The sequence below is a fragment of the Somniosus microcephalus genome, chromosome 3 (assembly GCF_052327205.1).
Source record: "Somniosus microcephalus isolate GS21.2 chromosome 3, FLI_Smic_1.0, whole genome shotgun sequence".
Taxonomy (NCBI): Eukaryota; Metazoa; Chordata; class Chondrichthyes; order Squaliformes; family Somniosidae; genus Somniosus; species Somniosus microcephalus.
Window position 1 is genome coordinate 28,376,834 of NC_140989.1, and position 22,600 is coordinate 28,399,433.

Here is a 22,600-nt window from a genome sequence, read left to right on the forward strand (position 1 = left end):
TTTATCAAGATGGGCTTTCAATTAAATTCTACACAAATTGTTTACATTGCAAATCAATGGTACTGTGCAACACCATTACTTCAGTGGAAAAGGCCAGAGTATTTCTACGTAGTAATCCCTTGAATGGATAATGGCCTACCCTCAATTTTCCAGGATACAATTGCCACTGTTGATTGAATATTTCACAATATATACAGGAAGTTAAATACATATTCGTGACACACACATGCGAAACAACAGGTGCCTGTTTTATCTGGTCTATGAGGTCTGTAATGCCTGGCTAGAATCTGAAATTGTGTAACTAAAGACAAACAAAGATGAAACCTATTCAGTAATATTTACACAATAATTTCTGAGTAAGAGTTGAGTGCGAGTTAAAAGGCTGCTCAGAAAATTTATAACAACCGAGGTTTACAGCCTTGAGTTTAGTTTTTCAGTTCATCATATTCATAGTCTTTTTTTTCCCAATTCTATTTTTCTTGCTATTGCGTGGCACATTGATACACGGGATGTGAAGTAGGTGAAAGGATAGTGGAGCTGATTGCGGACTTACCCCGTGGCATATAGAATCAAGGGTACCAAAGTATTCTGAAGCTCTTTCAGCAGCAGGCTACTATCATAAACACTATTCATTATGTAGAATATGAAACGAGGAAAGACTTAATGGCTTGGCTCAAAATAGTTACAGATGTGTAAGACAAAGCAACGAACCATCCAAGGAATAGGTGAATGTCCTGATAATTTTTGTTAAAAGGAAAATTCTCTTTCCTCTGAAGGTATCAGGATGACTTCGGCCACACGCATGTATTGACTGGGCATCTAGGCGTACTATTAGGAATCTTGCACAAGTCCAATTATCATATTTTATGCTGAGCAGAGGAATAAAGCTCAAGTAATTCAAAAATTCTGTGAGTTGTGAAGCGAGAGAAAAGGAGTACACATTTTTAGAAAAATATAATTTTTCCTCTTGTCTGAAGGCCCTCAATGCAACATTCCATTCCATTCCATGACCGTGGAAATGAATTGGTGACCCGATCCTGGGACTCTGCTAGCCATTCTCTGTAGCCATCCATTAGGATATGCACAAGAGGCTGTCTTAACCTCTGATCCTATTGTACAATGCTGGGCCGGCAAACTGTGTCAATATGCTGTTACAATCATCATTCACACGTTGTGAACATCCTTAACTTTATCAATGATGTGGACCATGTTTCTTTTCCTCATCAACTATCTCCCCCTCATCCTGAACTGAAGGCATCAACTCCCTTGCTGAACTATTAATCCATAGGTGCCTATCATCTACCAATGGCCCAGATGTTCCTGTAACGGTGAGAATGCAGACAGACAGCGTAAATCTCGCAGTCTAGCGTTACGATCTTGATGTTACTAACTTGCTCCAGATTTTGCTGGCTTTCTACTTGGAGTACATCGCAGCGAGCATAGTGGTGAATCAAACTCTCCCAGGCGCAGGAAGTGAATACTCAAAATATCCTAGTTGTTCAATCCTTCCAACAGTAATACATTTTTAACAACTGTGAATTTAAACTCGGCCTTAGAGCATTAAATCATGCCACCATTGCCATTATTTTTAATTCTAAGTGGCAGCAGTGTGAAAACTTGCTTAAATGCAAGAAAATGACAATTGCCATTGGTTTTAGTGGGGATGGAGCTATGATAATTACCGTCTAACTGCTTTCAGCGCAGGGTGCAAAAGTCCCAGAAAAATATGGAAGTGTAATTAATGGTGTAAGTCACTTACTCTATAATTTCCTCTTTCTTTTGCGCCGTTCGAGGGTCTCTACGATGTAAAAGCTCCACCACAATGGTGCACGGCCCCAGGAAAATCTGGACCATTATCTTACCCAAGTGAACATTATTCTTATATGAGCCTGAGGAGTGAATGTTGGCAGGCTTTTAGATAATATGGGGTAGGACTTTGTTACGGCCAGCATACCGGCTGCCTGGCAGATCCCAGACCGGGAATGGGGAATCTCCTGGCTTGAGTGCCACCGTCACGCCCCCTGACGTAGGGGACCATGTTTGGGGCCGACAGAGTTTCTGCTGCAATCAAGGCACCTCTTAAACTTATAGCAGGGTTCAGTACCCAGCACATCCTGGTCCCATTCTAATTTGCTGGCTTTTCATCACACTCGCACTCGACTCACGGCTGGAGTGTGCTATAAGGCCTGGAGATTTTTGGGGGCTTTTTTTTTTGCTGGTTCTATATCCACTGAGCAAAAGAAATCAGAAATGAAATTGTCACTTAGTTGAAATAAACAAAGAAATAAGATCGATGAGGTACACTGGGCTCTTTTTAGATACACAAAACTGCACCAAGGAAAAAACCATCTGTTTCATGTGGATGTGTAAAAATGTAGCGCAATTATCTTTTGTGGCTTACCTTTTGTTGTCCAATTACAGGCATGTGTGAAAGGAGGGCACATTCAATCAGTTCGCTGATAAATTCAACTAGTTATCAGTTCAAAAACATTGCTCCTTGAAGCACGTTTGAGAGCCCTGATGCCAAGATTATTTTTAGCAAGTAACTCACCCTAGCAACAGCAGTGTTTTTTCCGGGAAGCTGTATTGTGCAAGATCATGGCTGTTGGCCGTCTGTTCCACTCCAATGACTGTGTACCCGTCAGTTTTCTTTCTCTGCAGATAGTCAACCAGCTGGGCAGGCCTCACCTGTAAAATGAAGAGATTAAAAGGTAAACAGAAAACAAAATAATTTTTACTACACGCAGACTGGTTTGCTCCACCCCTCCCTCACTTTTCGATGAGGAACCAAGTTTCTCACCTCCTTTCTTCAACTGGATTCCCTCGTGCCCTGCATCAGCCACACCTCCCAGCTTCTGCCAGTTGCCTCTTTGAAGCTGAGCAAAAAAGAAAAATCAGCCCAGGTTGGCAGAATTTCTGTGGGGAATATCAGTATATTCTAAGAAAAGCAATTAGAAGAGAGGAAGAAAGGCCTTAAGCCGAAGAGCTGTTCACGTATGCCAGCTGCCCGTCCGTCCGATCGGGACTGGGACCAGCTTCTCGTCACGATCGTATGCTTTTGCTGTATAACTAGTGTATTATATTCAGCCTTAAACTCCGATTAAACACAACATACCCACCATATGATAGCAAAATACTGCAGATGCTGGAAATCCAAAATAACAGAAAATGCTGGAAAAACTCAGCAGGCCAGGCAACATCCGTGGAGAGACATTAGCGTCTACCCACCATATTGGTTTGCACTCGATCCTCATTATTTGAAAGATCAGAGATAAGCTAATATCAACAAATTGGCTAATATCACTTGGCATGCAATATCAGCTATTTCCACCTGTGCGGTTATCATGATAGCTCAGAAACTCCAAAGCTGAGAGTGCCAGTCAGCCTTATAAATGCACATGGCACGCATTCAGTGCACTTGGAACGGGTATCTTGGAGGACTTATTTTAGTTTAAAGATGAGAAATCAGAGTAAACCATCTGGTGCTGCCACTGAGTCACTCAGATACCATTAGTATGGAAATAAGTTCTTCATCTGCCTAGTTTAAAGGTCATAAAATGAGAATATACATTTACAATTTTACATCAAGACTGCTGTTCTCTTGTTCAAGTAGGAACAGTCCCAACCTTTCAGGATATGTGCTTAAGAATGTGTTTTTTTCAGGGTTAAATACAATTCCACCCCCCCCCCCCCCCCAAAGAGATCTCTGTGCTCCTCTAATTCTGGCCTCTTGCGCGTCCCTGATTTTAATCGCTCAACCATTGCCTTCAGCTGCCTCAAGCTTTGGAATTTCCTCTACTAAACCTCTCCAACTCTCTCTCCTCCTTTAAAGATGCTCCTTCAAACCTACATCTTTGACCAAGTTTTTGGTCACCTGCTCTAGTATCTCATGTAGTTCAGTGTCAAATTTTGTTTGATTACGCTCCTGTGGAGCCCCTTGGGATTTTACTATGTTAAAGGTGCTATATAAATGCAAGTTGTTGTTGTAGTATCAATTTTCTCCTTTCCCAGCCTTCAGATTTCCTCAGGGCCATGCACCGGTTGCAGCCGAGTGCATGCGCAGGCAGGCAGGCAACCTGCTCCCAGGCCTATGCCAACAATGCTGGGACGAAGGCCGCAAGGCTTATTTTCCCCCCTTTTTTCGCCCTCCCTGTGACAAAGTGCCTGGCAATCTCTGTTTGGCCAATTCCCACAACGGTGGTCCGCAACTTTGCATATGGGTTGGGGAAATCATTGGTGCAAACCTTTGGCCCAACATCCATTCCTATCCATACTGTATAAAGAAAGACTTGCACGACCACCAGACGTCCCAAAGCGCTTTACAGCCAATGAAGTACTTTTGAAGTGTAGTCACTGTTGTAATGTGCGCACAGCAAGCTCCCACAAACAGCAATGTGATAATGCTGGTTGAGGGATAAATATTGGCTAGGACACCGGGGATAACTCCCCTGCTCTTCTTCGAAATAATGCCTTGGGATCTTTTACGTCCATTTGAGAGAGCAGACGGGGCCTCGGTTTAACGTCTCACCTGAAAGACGGCACTTCCAACAGGGCAGCACTCCCTCGGCACTGCACTGGGGTGTCAGCCTAGCTTTATGTGCTCAAGTCCCTGGAGTGGGACTCGAACCCACAACCTTCTGACTCAGAGGTGAGTGGGCTACCCACTGAGCCACAGCTGACACATTTAACTGTTACACATCACAATATAGCTGAACTTGGTTGAGAGCAAAACTGTACAAACGGCTATTGCAAGTTTATTGGGAAAGCTTCCTGGGTGTTGTCAGTCAGAGCTCGAACTCTCTCACTCGTCGGTCACCATTTTCTAGGTGAGTTTTTCCCCTTCTTCTCATCTGCTTTGGTTTCTTTAAATACATGCACTCTTTAGAAACCGCACATAGAATTGAATTTGCCTGTCTCTCACCCAATTACTGAAACCATGCAAAGCCACCATCATAAACCGCAACAAGACCAACCAGTTTGATATTTATAAATTATCAAAAGATGAGAAATTAAAAAACATTGGGGAATTGATTTTAAACCTTTACTGAAAAAAATCAATGAAAATTACATTAATTGATTCTTCCCCCCCCCCCCACCTGTTATTATCCCTCAACCTTTATCACTAATAACCCTGGAACATTAGACCCTTTGCCAGAGGGCTCCATTAGAGAAGTCAGTGTTTGATTACTCCATGTGGGATTGTAAGGTTTCATTCTAACGGCATGTTGACTGACTTATCATTGGAGTCTGTGGTTTTGTACCTTGTGTGGAGTCAGAAGGTTGTGGATTCAAGTCCCACTCCAGTGACTTGAGCACAAAATCCAGGCTGGCACTCCCAGTGCAGTACTGAGAGGTTGTCATCTTCCAAAATTCTATAGATTCTGGAACGGTTCCTGTAAATTGGAGGATAGCAAATGTAACCCCGCTATTTAAGAAAGGAGGGAGAGAGAAAACGGGGAACTGCAGACCTGTTAGGCTCACATCAATAGTTGGGAAAATGCTGGAATCTATCATAAAGGATGCAATAACTGGACACTTAGAAACTGATAATAAGATTGGGCAGAGTCAACATGGATTTATAAAAGGGAAATACTGTTTGACAAATCTATTGGAGTTCTTTGAGGATGTAACTAGTGGAGTAAACAAAGGGGAACTGGTAGATGTGGTGTATCTGGATTTTCAGAAGGCCTTCGATAAGGTCCCACACAAGAGGTTGATGAACAAATTTAGGGCACATGGAATTGGGGGTAATATACTAGCATGGATTGAGAATTGGTTAACAGACAGAAAACAAAGGGTAGTGATAAACGGGTCTTTTTCAGGTTGGCAGGCTGTGACTAGTGGGGTACTGCAAGGATCAGTGCTTGGGCCCCAGCTATTCACAATCTATATCAATGATTTGGATGAGGGGACTAAATGTAACATTTCCAAATTTGCTGATGACACAAAGCTAGGTGGCAGTGTCAGTTGCGAAGAGGCTTCAAGGGGATCTCAACAGGCTCAATGAGTGGGCGAGAACATGGCAGATGGATTATAATGTGGATAAATGTGAAGTTATCCACTTTGGTAGAAAAAACAGAAAGGCAGAGTATTTCCTAAATGGTGAAAGATTGGGGAATGCAGATGCTCAAAGAGACCTGGGTGTCCTTGTACATGAGTCACTGAAAGTGAATGTGCAGGTGCAGCAAGCCATTAGGAAGGCAAATGGTATGCTGGCCTTCATTACAAGAGGATTTGAGTACAGGAGTAAAGAAGTTTTACTCCAATTATATAGGGCTTTGGTGAGACCACACCTGGAGTACTGTGTACAATTTTGGTCTCCTTACCTAAGGAAGGATATACTTGCCATAGAGGGAGTGCAACAAAGGTTCACGAGATTGATTCCTGGGACGGTGGGACTGTCGTATGAGAAGAGATTGAGTAAACTAGGCCTGTATTCTCTGGAATTCAGAAAAATTAGAGGGGATCTCATTGAAGCATATAAAATTATTACAGGGCTTGATAGGGTGGATGCTGGGAGAATGTCTCAGGATAAAGGGTAGGCCATTCAGGACTAAGATGAGAAGAAATTTCTTCACACAGAGGGTGGTGAATCTTTGGAATTCTCTACCCCAGAGGGCTGTGGAGGCTCAGTCATTGGGTATATTCAAAACAGAAGTCGATAGATTTCTGACTAGTAAGGGCATCAAGGGATATGGTGATAAGGCCGGCAAATGGAATTGAGGCAGAAGATCAGCCATGATCTTATTGAATGGCAGAGCAGGCTCGAAGGGCCGAATGGCCTACTGCTGTTCCTATTTCTTATGGGACATGCCGTCTTTCGGATGAGACGTTAAACAAGGCCCCATCTGCTCACTCAGGTGGATTTAAAGATCCTATGGCACTATTTCGAAGAAGAGCGGGGGAGTTATCCCCGGTGTCTTGACCAATATTTATCCCTCAATCAACATCACAAAAAACAGATCAGGTCATTATCACATTGCTGCTTGTGGGAGCTTGCTGTGCGCCACTTGGCTGCCATGTTTCCTACATTACAACAGTGACTAACAGTACTTCATTGGCTGTAAAGTGCTTTGGGATGTCCTGAGGTTGTGAAAGGTGCTATATAAATGCAAGACTTTCTTTCTTTCTTACACTCCCAGAAACCCTCTGTCCTAATTTCCAAAAGAGATGTCAGTTACCCAAAGTGGTGATTGTGGAATTTTATTAGTCATACAGGAATAATTTATTGGTAAGTCAACAATTACGGAAGCGTACAGAAATGATGACCTCACGGGCCCCAAAGGATCCAGTGATTATGATTTTCAAATTCTGTATATTTTCCAACTGATATTTTCTTTGTAAGCTGTATTTTATTACACTCACAGCCTACAACCATTACCACCCTTTTTATTTATTATGGCGTGAACCAAATACATTACAAAGACCTAAATACCATTACAGGAGGTTGTATCTTTTCATGGCAAGCTGACATGCGACTCTTGTCACCAGATCAGCCGACTCCAAGGCTCCTTATGTAATCGCTCTTCGCTGCCAATGCATGGTTCTTGTCCCCTTACCGTCAATGGCACTTCTCAAAGTAAACAAGATTACCTTCACACAGCTTACCGCAGTGGCAAACTGCTTTTTTGAAGGTCTCATGTTCGCCAGTCGAAACAACCCACCCCCTCCTGTGACGATAGCAAAATACTGCAGATGTTGGAAATCCGAAATAACAACAGAAAATGCTGGAAAAACTCAGCAGGTCAGGCAACATCCGTGGAGAGAAATTTGAGTTGACGTTTCGGGTCGAACCCTTCTTCAAAACTGGAAAGAAAAGAAAATAGATCGAAAGCAGGGCTGCGATCGGACAAAAGAAGTGAAAGAAACAAAAGTAAAAGAGCTAGACGAGATGGTAATAGGCTGAGATTAGGTGTAAAGTATACTGGCAGGGCAAGAGATAGCTGCCAGGTGTGAGAGAGAAACAAAAGGAAAGGGGGGAGGGGGGGAAAGGAGTGGAAAAATTACAAGAAAAAATGTGTAATAGGGGCCGAGGTTATGATCCGAAATTGTTGAACTCGATATTGAGTCCGGAAGGCTGCAGAGTGCCTAATCGGAAGATGAGGTGCTGTTCCTCCTGTGGCCTGCTAAATGCACCCAACTGGTTTAGTGTGCTAGCATGTCCGCATGGTAATCAAAGTATGTTAACGGATGGGATAAGCTCAATTTGAATATTTAGGTCTGCTACATTCAAGTTTCCTTGCATGCCCACAACATCCAATCCTTGGCTTTTGGGGAGGTGGCTGGGGGGGGGGGTGGGGGGGCGCGGGGTACCTTTACATATAATCTAAGTTTCCAAAAACCCAGATTACATGTGAAAGTGGCTTAAATCATATTGAATGGATAACCATAATGTATCCTCCATTTATACAATGCCAAAACATTTTTTATTTGGCAAAAACGTTGCTGGATATTCATGAAGGAGATTAAAATGTCATTTCCATGGTTTCAAAATCAGCAACTGAGTTTTGCACAAATTTAAATCCCAGGAATAATTTATTACTCATTGAAGAATGAATCTCTGTAGATTGGGCTACATTCTCATGGATACATAGAAGAATTTTATATGTGCAGAGATATCTGAAGTGCCCAATCTTTTATTATTTCAATATTTAATGTGCAATTACATTATGGTAATGATTTATATTCCTGGATATTTCATCTTTCATGAAGTTACTTTCCCCCCAATAATTTTTTTCTTCTGTTAATTCCACAGAAAGCATGCTGGTATGGATTTCCTCTATTCATCAATTGATACCTCTAGGACAAATGAACCAACAGAAAAGAACTCTCTACAAAATAACTATTATTCACCTACTTTCACAAGTACTTGCACTATAGAATGGTAACCATCCCTTATGACTAACTGTACGTTCTCAATTATCTAGCAGTGTTTTTCCAAAATAATAATTGCTGGTACACTGTTTGAAAAGTCCATTCTTAGAGATACATCTAGACTTGACAATTCCAACACACTCCTGGCTGGCCTCCCACATTCTACCCTACGTAAACTTGAGGTCATCCAAAACTCGGCCGCCCGTGTCCTAACTCGCACCAAGTCCCGTTCACCCATCGCCTCTGTGATCACTGACTTACATTGTCTCCCGGTTAAGCAACACCTCGATTTTAAAATTCTCACCCTTGTTTTAAAATTCCTCTATGGCCTCGCCCTTCCCTATCTCTGTAACCTCTTCCAGCCCCACAACCCCCCCCACCCCGAGATATCTGCGCTCCTCCAATTCTGTCCTCTTGCGCATCATCGATTTTAATCGCTCCACCATTGGTGGCCGTGCCTTCAGCTGCCCAGGCCCTAAGCTCTGGAATTCCCTCCCTTAGCCTCTCTATCTTCCTTTAAGACTCTCCTTAAGACCCACCTCCTTGACCAAGCTTTTAGTCATCTGCTTGAATATCTCATGTGGCTCAGCATCAAATTTTGTTTTATAACACTCCTGTGAAGCGCCTTGGGATGTTTTACTACATTAAAAGGGGCTATATAAATACAAGTTGTTATTGTTGTAAACCAGTTGCCAAAAATACTTTGTTACAATAGCTTCTATTCTAATTTTTACAATTTGATCAAAGAATGGCAGATGCATCTTAAACATCAGGGCCTAGAAATTGACTATAGCCCCGTTTGGGGTGCCAGCCTCGCCAGGGCGCTAAAAGTAGCGTCCCGGAAACATTCGCAGCCGCCCACCGGAAATTCAGTTGGAGCGCCCCAAAGGGAAGTGCGGCGCTACTGGAGACGCCCCGCATCCCTCTTGGGGCGCTGCGACTGAAAATCGTTGCGCAATGTGCCGCAGCGCCACACGCTGCGGCACGTCGCGCTGCGGTATTGCAGGCCTTCCTCCCCTTCTTAAAGGGGAGGGGTCTTGTTCAGCACGATCTGGGGCCCAGCTGGGCCCCTGAGGATCGCGAGTGCCGGCAAAAAAGCCCGGCACCGAGGAGAAGTGGCGGGCTCTTGGAACGCAGCCGGCACTCCGCGGGGGGGGGGGGGGGGGCGGTAGGCCCCCCTGAGCCGGTCACACATAGCGTCCGGCGGTAAATCAGGGGGCGCTTCCAAATATCGCGGCCGGGGCGTTAGCGGGGCGCTGCGCACACTGATGACGTCATCGGTAGCGGCGCAGCACGAACGGCTAGCGCCACCACTAGCGTCCCGCTGAATTTAGGCGCTAACGGGTGGCGCAGCCAACTGAATTTCTAGGCCGAGAACTCTTAGCTGTTGGGTATTGTAAATAGTGCCCTTTGAATTTTTACTACTGGGCTCCTTTTAAGGTCAAAGATGCGATTGCGGTGACTTTCACAAATCAATTAGAGGCTTCTTAGTCACAGACAGATTTTCGGGTCAATTAGAGGTCAGACAGGCTTTCATTTTAAAAATGTTTTTCAATGCATCACTCTTGGAAATTAATTAGCAAGCTACTTTCTATTGTTGGGGCAAGGTAGTTTAGAGTCTTGGTAGATGCAAGAGCTCAGAATGTTGGTATTCCAAACAGATGTCAAGATATACTGTAGTAGATTTAGCTCACAAATCTGGCATAAATGGAGTATATAAAAACCCTGAATGGATTACAGGGATCCCTCCCCAACCGCAGGGGATACATCCCTGAAAACCCCCGTGGTTAGTAAAACCACGGTTGGCAAATTCAGTATAAATGTGTATAAACACAATAAAAAACATAAAAATCATATTATTTACCTTATTCCTAAATTAAAAACCGCAGATACGCAAATTTCACTTCTGCGGTTGGCAAAAAATGGCGCCGAGTGGAAACCGTGTATACGTGAAATCCGCGTATGGCAAAACCGCGGTTGGGGGCGGGATTCCTGTTTTACGCTTTGGCAATTGTTTAATGCGTTGACATCAGATTCTCTGGGGATGCTGTTTACATTGCACCTTCAGACAACTGCAATTTACAGTATTTCCACCGTAATGCAAGAACAGTAGAGAAAATGACATGATATGGCAGGGTTTAACTGCACACGTCAACCGAGAAGCTGAGCTGTGAAAAATGGCAAGGAGGCACCACCTGTGTCCCTTTGACAACCTTTAACTAAAATCAATTAGTTAGACAGGATATTTGAATTACTCGCAGTAGCCCCATCATTTGTCACCTCCAACAAATCTCAGATCTGTGAAATCGAAAGAACCATAAGTTTCAAACTTCAGTTTAGGTTTGTTTGATATCCTTTTTCCACCTCCCCCCACCCCCCCACCTCCAAACCAACTAATCTCAGTTGGTGGCACTCCTGCTTCTGAGTCAGAAGCTTCTACCTCAACTCCTTTCCTAGGGATAGTGCAGGAAAGTAGAGTTGAGGTAGAAGATCAGCCATGATCTTATTGAATGGCGGAGCAGGCTCGAAGGGCAAAATGGCCGACTCCTGATCCTATTTCTTATGTTGTGGGTTCAAGCCCCACTCGAGAGAGTTGAGCACAAAATCTAGACCGACACTCCAGTGAGGAAGAGCTGCACTGTTGGAGATGCCGACTTTCGGATGAGATGCTAAACTGGGGCCCCATCTGCCTTCTCAGGTGGATGTAAAAGATCCATTGGCACTATTTCATAAGAAATAGGAGCAGGAGTAGGCCATTTGGCCCTTCGAGCCTGCTCCACCATTCAATAAGATCATGGCTGATCTTCTACCTCAACTCCACTTTTCTGCACTATCCCCATATCCCTTAATATTCAAAATTCTAATCGATCCCAGTCTTGAATATACTCAATGACTGAGCCTTCACAGCCCTCTGGGGTAGAGAATTCCAAAGATTCCCCACACTCTGAAGAAATTTCTCCTCATCTCAGTCCTAAATGGCCAACCCCTTATTCTGAGACTGTAACCCCTGGTTCTAGACTCCCCAGCCAGGGAAGACATCCTCCCTGCATTTAGACTGTCAAGCCCTGTAAGAATTTTGTATGTTTCAATGAGATCACCTCTCATTTTTCTAAACTCTAGAGAATATAGGCCGAGTCAACTCATTCTCTCCTCATAGAACAATCCCCCCACTCCAGGAACCAGTCTGGTGAACCTTCGTTGCACTCCCTCTAAGGCAAGTATATCCTTCCTTAGGTAAAGAGACCAAAATTGTACACAATACTCCAGGTGTGGTCTCACCAGGGCCCTGTATAATTGCAGCAAGACATCTTTACTCTTATACTCAAATCCTCTTGCAATAAAGGCCAACATACCATTTGCTTTCCTAATTGCTTGCTGAACCTATATGTTAACTTCCAGTGATTCGTGTACAAGGACACCCAGGTCCCTCTGAACACCAACATTTCCCATTTAAAAAATACTCCTTTTCTGTTTTTCCTACCAAAGTGGATAACTTCACATTTCTCCACATAACATTCCATTTGCCATGTTCTTGCCCACTCACTTAGCCTGTCTATATCTCCTTGAAGCCTCCTTGCATTCTCCTCACAACTTACATGCCCACCCAGCTTTGTATCATTAGCAAACTTGGATATATTACATTTGGTTCCCTCATCCAAATCATTGATGTAGATTGTGAATAGCTGAGGACCAAGCACTGATCCTTGCGGTATCCCACTAGTTACAGCCTGCCAACCCGAAAATGACCCGTTTATTCCTACTCTCCGTTTTCTGTCTGTTAACCAATCCTCAATCCATGCTAGTATATTACCCCCAATCCCATGAGCCCTAATTTTGTTTAATAACCTCTTGTGTGGCACCTTATCGAATGCCTTCTGAAAATCTAAATACACCACATCCACTGGTTCCCGCTTATCTATTTCGAAAAGAGCAGGGGATTCTCTCCGTCATCGTGGCCAATATTTATCCCTCAATCAACATCACTATAACAAATGTTCTGATCATTTATCACATTGCTGTTTGTGGGAGCTTGCTATGCGCAAATTGGCTGCTGCGTTTCCTACATTACAACACTGATTACACTTCAAAAGTACTTCATTGGCTGCAAAGCACTTTGGGATGTTCGGAAGTCGTGAAGGCACTATATAAATGCAAGTTCTTTCTTTCTTTTAACAGCTGTGTTGATATTCCATTCACCCTCCTGGCTTGTTTCCAATAGCATGAGCATTGTTGGAGCATTTCTGTAGTGTAATCAATCTAGCATTAATACTGTCTGAGCATTGACACCAGTTTCACCGTGTGCCTCCGATGGCTAAGTGCCACCAGCGGCACTTGTGTTCAGTTCATTATTTTGAATTTGGTTACACATGGCTCTCAGCCTGGAGTTTTGCCATGGCTAGTCTGTATCGACCATCCCCTGGAAAGACGCATGGCGAGGATAAGAAAATCGTTGAATGCGGCTTTGTTGTAACTGCATTTGCACGGGTATGAGAAAGCATAGTTTCTCGCTTAAATAAAAACAGAAAATGCTGAAGAAACTCAGCAGGTCAGGCAGCATCTGTGAAGAGAGAAACAGAGTTAATGTTTCAGGTCGATGACCTTTCGTCAGAACTGGAAAAAAGCAGGAAATGGAACAGATTTTAAAGCAAGTTTAGGGGCTGGGAAATGGGGAAGGGGATGAAAGAACAAAAGGGAAGGTCTGTGATAGGATAAAAGGCAGAAGTATTAAAGAGACATTAAGAGATATTCAAGGCAAGAGGAGACGGTAATGGGACAGGTTAAGAAACAAAGGATGGCTCTAGATGAAGTGTAAATTGCGCTGGCAGAATGAAAGACAGCTGCCCTGTGGGAGAGAGGAACAAAAGCCACAAACAAAAAGTGTGGATAAAAAAAGAAAGATAGGGGCCGAGGTTATGATCTGAAATTGTTGAACTCTATGTTGAGTCCAGAGGGCTGTAGAGTGCCTAATTGAAAGATGAGGTGCTGTTCCTCGAGCTTATGCTGAGCTTCTGTGGAACAATGCAAGAGGCCGAGGATGGTGAGGTCTGAGTGGGAGTGGTACGAAGAATAAAATGACAGGCGACCGGAAGCTCAGGGTCCCCCTTACAGACGGAACGGAGGTGCTCCGCAAAGCGGTCACCCAATCTGCGTTTGGTCTCCCCAATGTAGAGGAGGCCACATCGTGAGCAGCGAATACAGTATACTAAATTGCAAGAAGTACAAGTAAATTGTTGTTTCACCTGGAAGGGGTGTTTTTCGCTTGTTGCTCAATCTGCCCTGCGTGGCAGATTGAAAATCAATAGAAACAGAGCTGTTGTTGTTGGAAGGGATTCTGGATTATAAACAGATGGCAAGATCACCTACATTCTTTCTACTTGAAAGTATTTCTGACTAGCTTATTTTTTGCTTGGGAGGAAGCAGCAATAGAGTCCAGTATCACTTTCATTACAATTTTCACTGCGTTAGAAGAGACTGTAGGTTCCTTTTGTATTGCCATGCATTCATCTAGTCTTTGCTTCTCTCCAATATTAAACCAATGCAGAGGGCTGATTGGTGGCAAAAGTTGTAAACGTAAAACTCAGCAAGACAACAAATCAGATCCACGGTTGTGTTTAACTGAGAAATGAAGAATCCAGTAGCTCTCGGGCATCACTGCAGCTGGTAAGTTAATACTCAGCAATGGAGTAGCCAACTCCACAGCTCAAATTTCTTTAACAGTACCCACCCCACATCATTAAATTGGGTATATAGTGTAATGCCGTATCAATAATGAGACATCAAACTGCAGACGCTTAGTGGATTGCCTGACTCCTATTTATCAAAGGATGTTGACACCTAAGCTTTAGTGGCTTATGAAAACTTTCAGAGAATAGAAGCTGCAGCCCCTTGAGAAACCTTGATTTAAATTAATTATTAAGAGATGAGGTGCAATCTTTAAGCTTGGTAAAATAACAAAGTACTTGGCTAGATGTTGTCCACTTTTATATTCCAAACATAACAAGCCCTCTTGCACACGTTCCGCCACACTCCCCCCACAACAAAGAAATTAAATTCACAGAGACAATTTTTAAGTAAAAAAATGTTTGAGGATGTAACTGGTAGAATAGATAAGGGAGAACCAGCGGATGTGGTGTATTTGGACTTTCAGAAGGCTTTCGATAAGGTCCCGCATAAGAGATTAGCGTGTAAAGTTAAGGCACATGGGATTGGGGGCAAGGTACTGACTTGGATAGAAAACTGGTTGGCAGACAGGAAGCAAAGAGTTGGAATAAACGGGTCTTTTTCCGAGTGGCAGGCAGTGACTAGTGGGGTACCGCAGGGATCGGTCCCAGGACCCCAGCTATTCACAATATATATTAATGATCTAGACGAGGGAACTAGATGTAATATCTCCAAGTTTGCAGACGACACAAAGCTGGGTGGGCGTGTGTGCTGTGAGGAGGATGCTGAGAAACTCCAGTATGATTTGGACAGGTTGGGTGATTGGGCAGATGCATGGCAGATGCAGTATAATGTGGATAAATGCGAGGTTATCCACTTTGGTGGCAAAAGCAGGAAGGCAGATTATCTTCTGAACGGCAATAGATTGGGAGAAGGGGAAGTGCAAAGAGACCTGGGTGTCCTTGTGCACCAGTTGCTGAAGGTACGCATGCAGGTGCAGCAGGCGGTTAAGAAGGCAAATGGTATGTTGGCCTGCATAGCGAGAGGATTCGAGTACAGGAGCAAGGATGTCATGCTGCAGTTGTACAGGGCCTTGAGTATTGTGTGCAGTTTTGGTCGCCTTATCTGAGGAAGGATGTTCTTGCCATGGAGGGAGTGCAGCGAAGATTCACCAGACTGATACCTGGGATGGCAGGAATGACGTATAAGGAGAGATTGGGTCGATTGGGCTTATACTCGCTGGAGTTTAGAAGAATGAGAGGGGATCTCATTGAAACTTATAAAATTCTAACAGGACTAGACAGACTAGATGCAGGAAGGATGTTCCTGATGGCGGGGGAGTCCAGAACCAGGGGCCACAGTCTAAAGATGAGGGGTAAGCCATTTAGGACTGAGAGGAGGAGGAATTTCTTCACCCAGAGAGTGGTGAACCTGTGGAATTCTCTACCACAGAAGGCAGTTGAGGCCAATTCATTAAATATATTCAAGAAGGAGTTAGATATATTTCTTAAGGTTAAAGGGATCAAGGGATATGGGGAGAAGGCAGGGACAGGGTATTGAGTTTGGATGATCAGCCATGATCTTATTGAATGGCAGAGCAGGCTCAAGGGGCCGAATGGCCTACTCCTATCTTCTATGTTTCTATCCCTCTGATGTGATTTGATTGACATTGTGAATGAGAATTATGGGCTGTGTGAAACATTTCCTCATTTAGGCCAGTGGATTTGAACTTCATTAAATCACACCAGGGGAATGTGCCTGGTTGGAACCAACTAGCAGTTTTAAGACATAAAAGACAAACACAGAAGACACTAGTAACTGTGCCGATATTTCCCTAACATTTGACCAAGTGACAGTCCAGTAGCTTTCCTTCCACTTTGTTATTGTAGAGGTCGTGGGGGAAGTTTGATGGCAGGGAACCATTTACGTGCAAAAAAGGTTTCTCCTTACTTCTGACTTGTTCTCTTAAAAAGCAAAGTCACCCAACCAAGACGTTGAAACAAACTGGAATTTTAGAAATTAAAGTGAACAATAAGCAAATCAATAAATAACATTGATTTCCAGCATTTTCTCTTCACTGATGCTGTTTGACCTGCTGAGTATTTGCAGCATTTTCTGTTTAAAATTTTAATAAATAACATGTTTACTTGCAACTTTATTGCTGCTAGATTTCAAAATGACTTTCACCACCGTTTTATTTCCATAACATAAGTAAATCAAGTGATCCTCATGCTGTTAGAGTAAGTCAGGGAAGCAGCATGATATATAGGGGAGTCCAAGATTTCTCCAGTTGTATTAGACTAGCAGAAAATGGAGTATAAAGAACAGATCTAAACAATATTAACAGCATTCCACACAAGACTGGCTCAAGGATAGATTTCCTGTGGGAATCAGAGAGCGAACATCTATCTCAGTGTGCCAGTAGCCATTAACACAAAAAGGACGCTATCTCTCAGGCAGAAATTGTAACAGAGGCTGGACATTGCAGAATGAACTAAATGCAAGTTACTGAGCCAAAAGGTAGGAAATGAAGCAAGCTACAAATAGTGGCCCTGGCGCCTCCCAGAAATAGATAAAAAGAACAGCGAGTTATCCAGGGCATGTAATAAAGATTGCTATCTTCGAAGAAGTGAAGACTCTTAAGCAGGGTTGCAACACATGACTTACAAGTCTGGGCATTTCATTTATCCAATCTACCCTTCAATTTCCATCAAAAATAAGGGAAATAAATATTGCATTTGTCACAAATCGTCTAAATTAAAATTTTTATTTAACATTTCAATTCTGGTTTACGTGTTGCTTGATTCACTTACCACACTTTGCATCACATTTGCTGAACATAAATGTCACTCAAATGTTGCTGACAGACCGCAAGTACCCAATAGTAACACTTCTCATGAAGGAGCTTCTTGTTTAACATTTCCACTCAAAAACAACAGGATTTTAATATCGGTACCAGGATATAATCCTACACTCTTACAAACCCAACTCCACTTTCACACCAGCTGCCAGACATGCATGCCAAAACGAAATGCACCCTGCGGCTGATTTACATTGTTTGACTGCTCGCTTGTCTGTTGCTCTTTTCAGGCATCAGTTATGCCAACCTCTCACTCCAAAGAAATCAGCCCTATTGCATCAATCAATATTTAAAATCGTCAGAGTCAGGTCAAGAGCGAGCCTCGAGAACGCAGGTCAGCGTGGGGCTTCCTGAAAGAGATGCTGGTAAGTGCCAGGAATGCCATAATGTCTACATCATTAGCTATTCATGTTTATGGATGCAAAAATAGAATGTGCAGGTGTCTGGCAATTTTACTAATTCCCACCCCCACGCCACCAGATTTACAGAGAACTTTACTAATCACTTTTAAAATATCATATCTCCAGCTAAGCTGTTTGCTTTTGGATTTGAAATGGAACCCATTTCACGTTCACATACTGCACCTTCCAGCATTACAAGATAAAGTGGCAGTAATATGGAGCCATAAAGCCCATAGCTAATCATTTGAAATCTATAATGCATCATTGAGTTTTACCATGGGGCTTTTAAAAAAACACTGCACGCTGGAGGTTTTACTAATTTCTATTAAAACAAATCCATCATATAACTACTTATCCTACAGCAAATTTTTAAAAGGGGTTGGTCACAGTCTGTGGTTTTTTTGTTAAAAAGCATATATATATCTCCACATATAAACTAGAGTTTAAAAAAACAGAATTATAATACAAGCCCTATTACTCTTCAGGAAGCCAATATTATTGCATTAAAAAATATATATAATTAGCTCAATTACTTGATCCATTAAACATTCACATTTTGGATGATAGCAAAGTGCCACAATTCTTTAAATGCCACAAGTAAACAACAGCAATTTAAATTTAAACATTAATTTTAACCAGTAAAGATACTCAATATAGCCCTAGTAATGTATCTTATTGTATATGTCAGTTCTATAGATACTTTAATTATTGGCTTTTCTAGAAAGCCTGAAATAGAACCAAAAAAAATTCTGACACCATTTTTTAAAATCCGAATATAACAAAGCTCAATAAAGCTTACAGTCTTATTAGATGGTCACATTAAGCTTATTTGAAAATAGAACCTTCCAAGGGTCATACACACACAGGAATATAAATCAAACCTAAATCCTTACTGCCACCCAATGCAGACTGTCACCTTCCCTTTCATTGAAAGCTCCTATATCAGACTCCCATATTCCCTACACAGGCCTCAGTACAAAGCTGAAACCATGAGACCCATTTCTTTGCGATTCCACTCAGTTAGTCTGCCATTTCAGCCGGACAAAGTAACTTGGATATTCTCCAAACTACTGTAAGTTACGACCTTCTTAGTTGACAACAGAGGGCTCTGAAGTGCATCTCCCAAACCTTAGATGAGGAGTTGATCAGATCCTATGAATCCCTACATTGTACCTGCACCTTGAAGAGGCAAGGTTTTACAAATGCTCTTGCAGGGATAACCAGACTGCTTACAGCTCAAGTCCATTTCCTTGCCTAGAGTTTTGCAGTATAGAACCACTCTTTCACCTTTTCATTTCTGATCTTTGAAACCAAAGAAAAGGGCAAACATAGAACCTTGCACCCACCTCAATGACTGGTAGCCACTGTTCAGCAGACACACTGAGGGCCTGAAACTGCTTGTCGTTCACACAATGCATGTTGCTCACAACCAGTGCAGAAGCCCCAAATATCTCACTTGTCCGACACAAACCTGGAAGAGACACACATCAACTGTCAGGTCATTAAAGACAAAACTGAACCAAAATAATGAGCACCTGAAGCATAGGGGAAATCTAATTAACTGCTTTCAGTTCCCCTCTATTGAATTGTATTGAGGGCAATGGTTCCTCTGGGGAGTACAGCCAGAGCAAAGTCCATAGCACCACGGGAGGCTCTGGCTGTACAGGGGGCGGGTGGGGTAGGAAGATCGGGAAAGCAATAGTGATAGGAGATTCAATAGTTAGGCGGAAAGACAGGCGTTTCTGCAGCCGCAGCCGGATTACTCCCGGTGCCACGAGCTAGTGAGTATAGAAATAGGAGGATAGAGCAGATGGCTGGAGAGATGGTGCAAGAGGGTGGGCTTTAGATTCCTGGGACATTGGGACCAGTTCTGGGGGAGGTGGGACCTGTACAGACCGGACGGGTTACACCTCAACAGAGCTGGGACCAATGTCCTCGTTTGGGGTGGGGGGGGGGGGGGGGGAGAAAGAGTTGCTAGTGCTGTTGGGGAGGGTTTAAACTAATTTGGCAGGGGGATGGACACCAGGATGTAGCATTAGAAAGGAGAAACAAAGTGCACAATGGATTGGGAGAGACGGATAGCACTAGAGTAAGAAACAGTACGGTATTAGGTGGGGTCAGACTAAGAGAATACAAGGTCCAAGATAGGTTTACAGTGCATGTGTGTGAATGCACGAAGTGAGGTAAATAAGGTTGGTGATCTGCAGGAGCAAATAGCCACATGGGAATATGATGTCATGGTGATAACAGAGACCTGGCTCAAAAAAGGGCAGGATTGGGTTTTAAATATTTCTGAATGCAAGGTGTTGAGGAAAGATAGGGAAGGAAAGAAAGGAGGTGGGGTGGCAATGTTGGGCAAGGAGAATATTACAGTGCTGGAGAGAAAGGATGTCCTGGAGGGGTCAAGGACAGAATCTATTTGGTTAGAGTTGAGAAACAACAGAGGTGTCATTACACTACTAGGTGTATTCTATAGGCCGCCAACTCATGGGAAGGATATAGAGGAGCAATTTGCAGGGAAGTTAGAGAGGTGCAAGAAATATAGAGTAGTGATAATGGGGGACTTCAACTATCCTAATATAGACTGGGATAGTAATAGTGTAAAGGGCAGAGAGGGGGAAGAATTTCTGAAGTGCGTTCAGGAGAACTTTCTTGATCAGTACGTTTCCGGCCCAACAAGGAAGGAGGCATTGCTGGATCTGGCTCTGGGGAATGAGGTGGGTCAAGTAGAGCAAGTGTGAGTAGGGGGACATTTAGGGAACAGTGATCATAGTATCATAAGGTTTAGATTAGCTATGGAAAAGAACAGGAAGCAATCTAGAGTAAAAATACTTAATTGGAGGAAGGCCAATTTCAGTAGGTTGAGAATGGATCTGGCCTGGGTAAATTGGAATCAAAGATTGGCAGGCAAAACTGTAAATCGGACAATGGGCTGCCTTTAAAGGGGAGATGGTTTGGGTACAGTCGAGATACATTCTCACATGGGGGAAAGGTAGGAGTTCCCTAGATGATGAAAGAGATAGAGAGTAAGCTGAAGCAGAAAAAGGAGGCGTATGACAGATGTCAGGTTGAGAATACCAGTGAGAACCAGGCTGAAGATAGAATGTTCAGAGGGGAAGTGAAAAAGGAAATAAGAGGGGCAAATATGAGAATAGATTGGCAGCTAACAGAAAAGGGAATCCAAAAGTCTTCTATAGGCATATAAATAGTAAACAGGTATCAAGAGGAGTGGTGGGACCAATTAGGGACCAAAATGGAGACCTACGCATGGAGGCAGAGGGCATGGCTGAGATACTAAATGAGTACTTTGCATCTGTCTTTACCAAGGAAGAAGATGCTGCCAAAGTCATGGTGAAAGAGGAGGTAATTGAGATACTGGATGGGATAAAAATTGATGAGGAGGAAGTACTAGAAAAGCTGGCTATACTTAAAGTAGATAAGTCACCAGGATCGGATGGGATGCATCCTAAGATGCTGAGGGAAGTAAAGGTGGAAATTGCGGAGGTACTGGCCATAATCTTCTAATCTTCCTTGGATATGGCGCTGGTGCCAGAGGACTGGAGAACTGCAAATGTTACACCCTTGTTCAAAAAAGGGTGCAAGGATAAACCCAGCAACTACAGCTCAGTCAGTTTATCCTCAGTAGTGGGGAAGCTTTTAGAAACAATAATCCGGGACAAAATTAACAGTCACTTGGACAAGTATGGATTAATTAAAGAAAGCCAGCACGGATTTGTTAAAAGGCAAATCGTGTTTAACTAACTTGATCGAGTTTTTTGATGAGGTAACAGAGAGGGTTGAGGAGGGTAATGCAGTTGATGTGATGTACATGGACTCCTAAAAGGCATTTGATAAGGTGCCACATAATGGGCTTGCCAGCAAAGTTGAAGCCCATGCAATAAAAGGGACAGTGGCAGCATGGATACAAAACTGGGTAAGTGACAGGAAACAGAGAGTAGTGGTGAACAGTTGTTTTTCGGATTGGAGGAAGGTATACAGTGGTGTTCCCCAGGGGTCGGTACTAGGACCACTGCTTTTCTTGATATATATTAATGACTTGGATGTGGGTGTACAGGGCACAACTTCAAAATTTGCAGATGACACAAAACTTGGAAGTATAGTGAACAGTGAGGAAGGTAGTGATAGACTTCAAGAAGACATAGACAGGCTGGTGGAATGGGCGGACACGTGGCAGATGAAATTTAATGCAGAAAAGTGCGAAGTGATACATTTTGGTAGGAAGAAGGAGAGGCAATATAAACTAAAGGGTACAATTCTAAAGGGAGTGCATGAAGAGAGACCTGGGGGTATATGTGCACAAATCGTTGAAGATGGCAGGGCAGGTTGAGAAAGCGGTTGAAAAGTCTTATGGGATGCTGGGCTTCATAAATAGAGGCAGAGTACAAAAGCAAGGAAGTTATGATGAACCTTTATAAAACACTGGTTCGGTCTCAACTGGAGTATTGTGTCCAATTCTGGGCACTGCACTTTAGGAAGGATGTGAAAGCTTTAGCGAGGGTACAGTAAAGGTTTACCAGAATGGTTCCAGGGATGAGGGACTTCAGTTACGTGGATAGACTAGAGAAGCTGGGGTAGTTCTCCTTAGAGCAGAGAAGGTTGAGAGGGGATTTGATAGAAGTGTTCAAAATCACGAGGGGTCTGGACAGAGTAGATAGAGAGAAACTGTTCCCATTGGCGGAAGGGTCGAGAACCAGAGGACACAGATTCAAGGTGATTGGCAGAAGAACCAAAGGCGACATCAGGGGAAACCTTTTTATGCAGCGAGTGGTTAGGATCTGGAATT

The 22,600-nt window shown here is 43.2% G+C and overlaps 1 protein-coding gene across 2 annotated transcripts in view; it reads right to left on the reverse strand.

The window, feature by feature from the left end:
• tarbp1 (TAR (HIV-1) RNA binding protein 1) overlaps positions 1-22,600 on the reverse strand; it is a 260,477-nt gene that overhangs the window by 64,817 nt on the left and 173,060 nt on the right. Inside the window, exons 28-30 of one of the 2 annotated variants that reach the window (XM_085979769.1) lie at positions 19,143-19,267; positions 2,801-2,876; positions 2,567-2,688 (exon numbers count right to left, since the gene is read on the reverse strand). In XM_085979769.1, the coding sequence (XP_085835895.1) occupies positions 2,666-2,688; positions 2,801-2,876; positions 19,143-19,267 (224 nt within the window). In that variant the 3' untranslated portion in view covers positions 2,567-2,665. Of the gene's footprint in view, positions 1-2,551; positions 2,689-2,800; positions 2,877-19,142; positions 19,268-22,600 lie in introns of those variants that run through there. The other variant, XM_085979767.1, reaches the window with a different exon arrangement.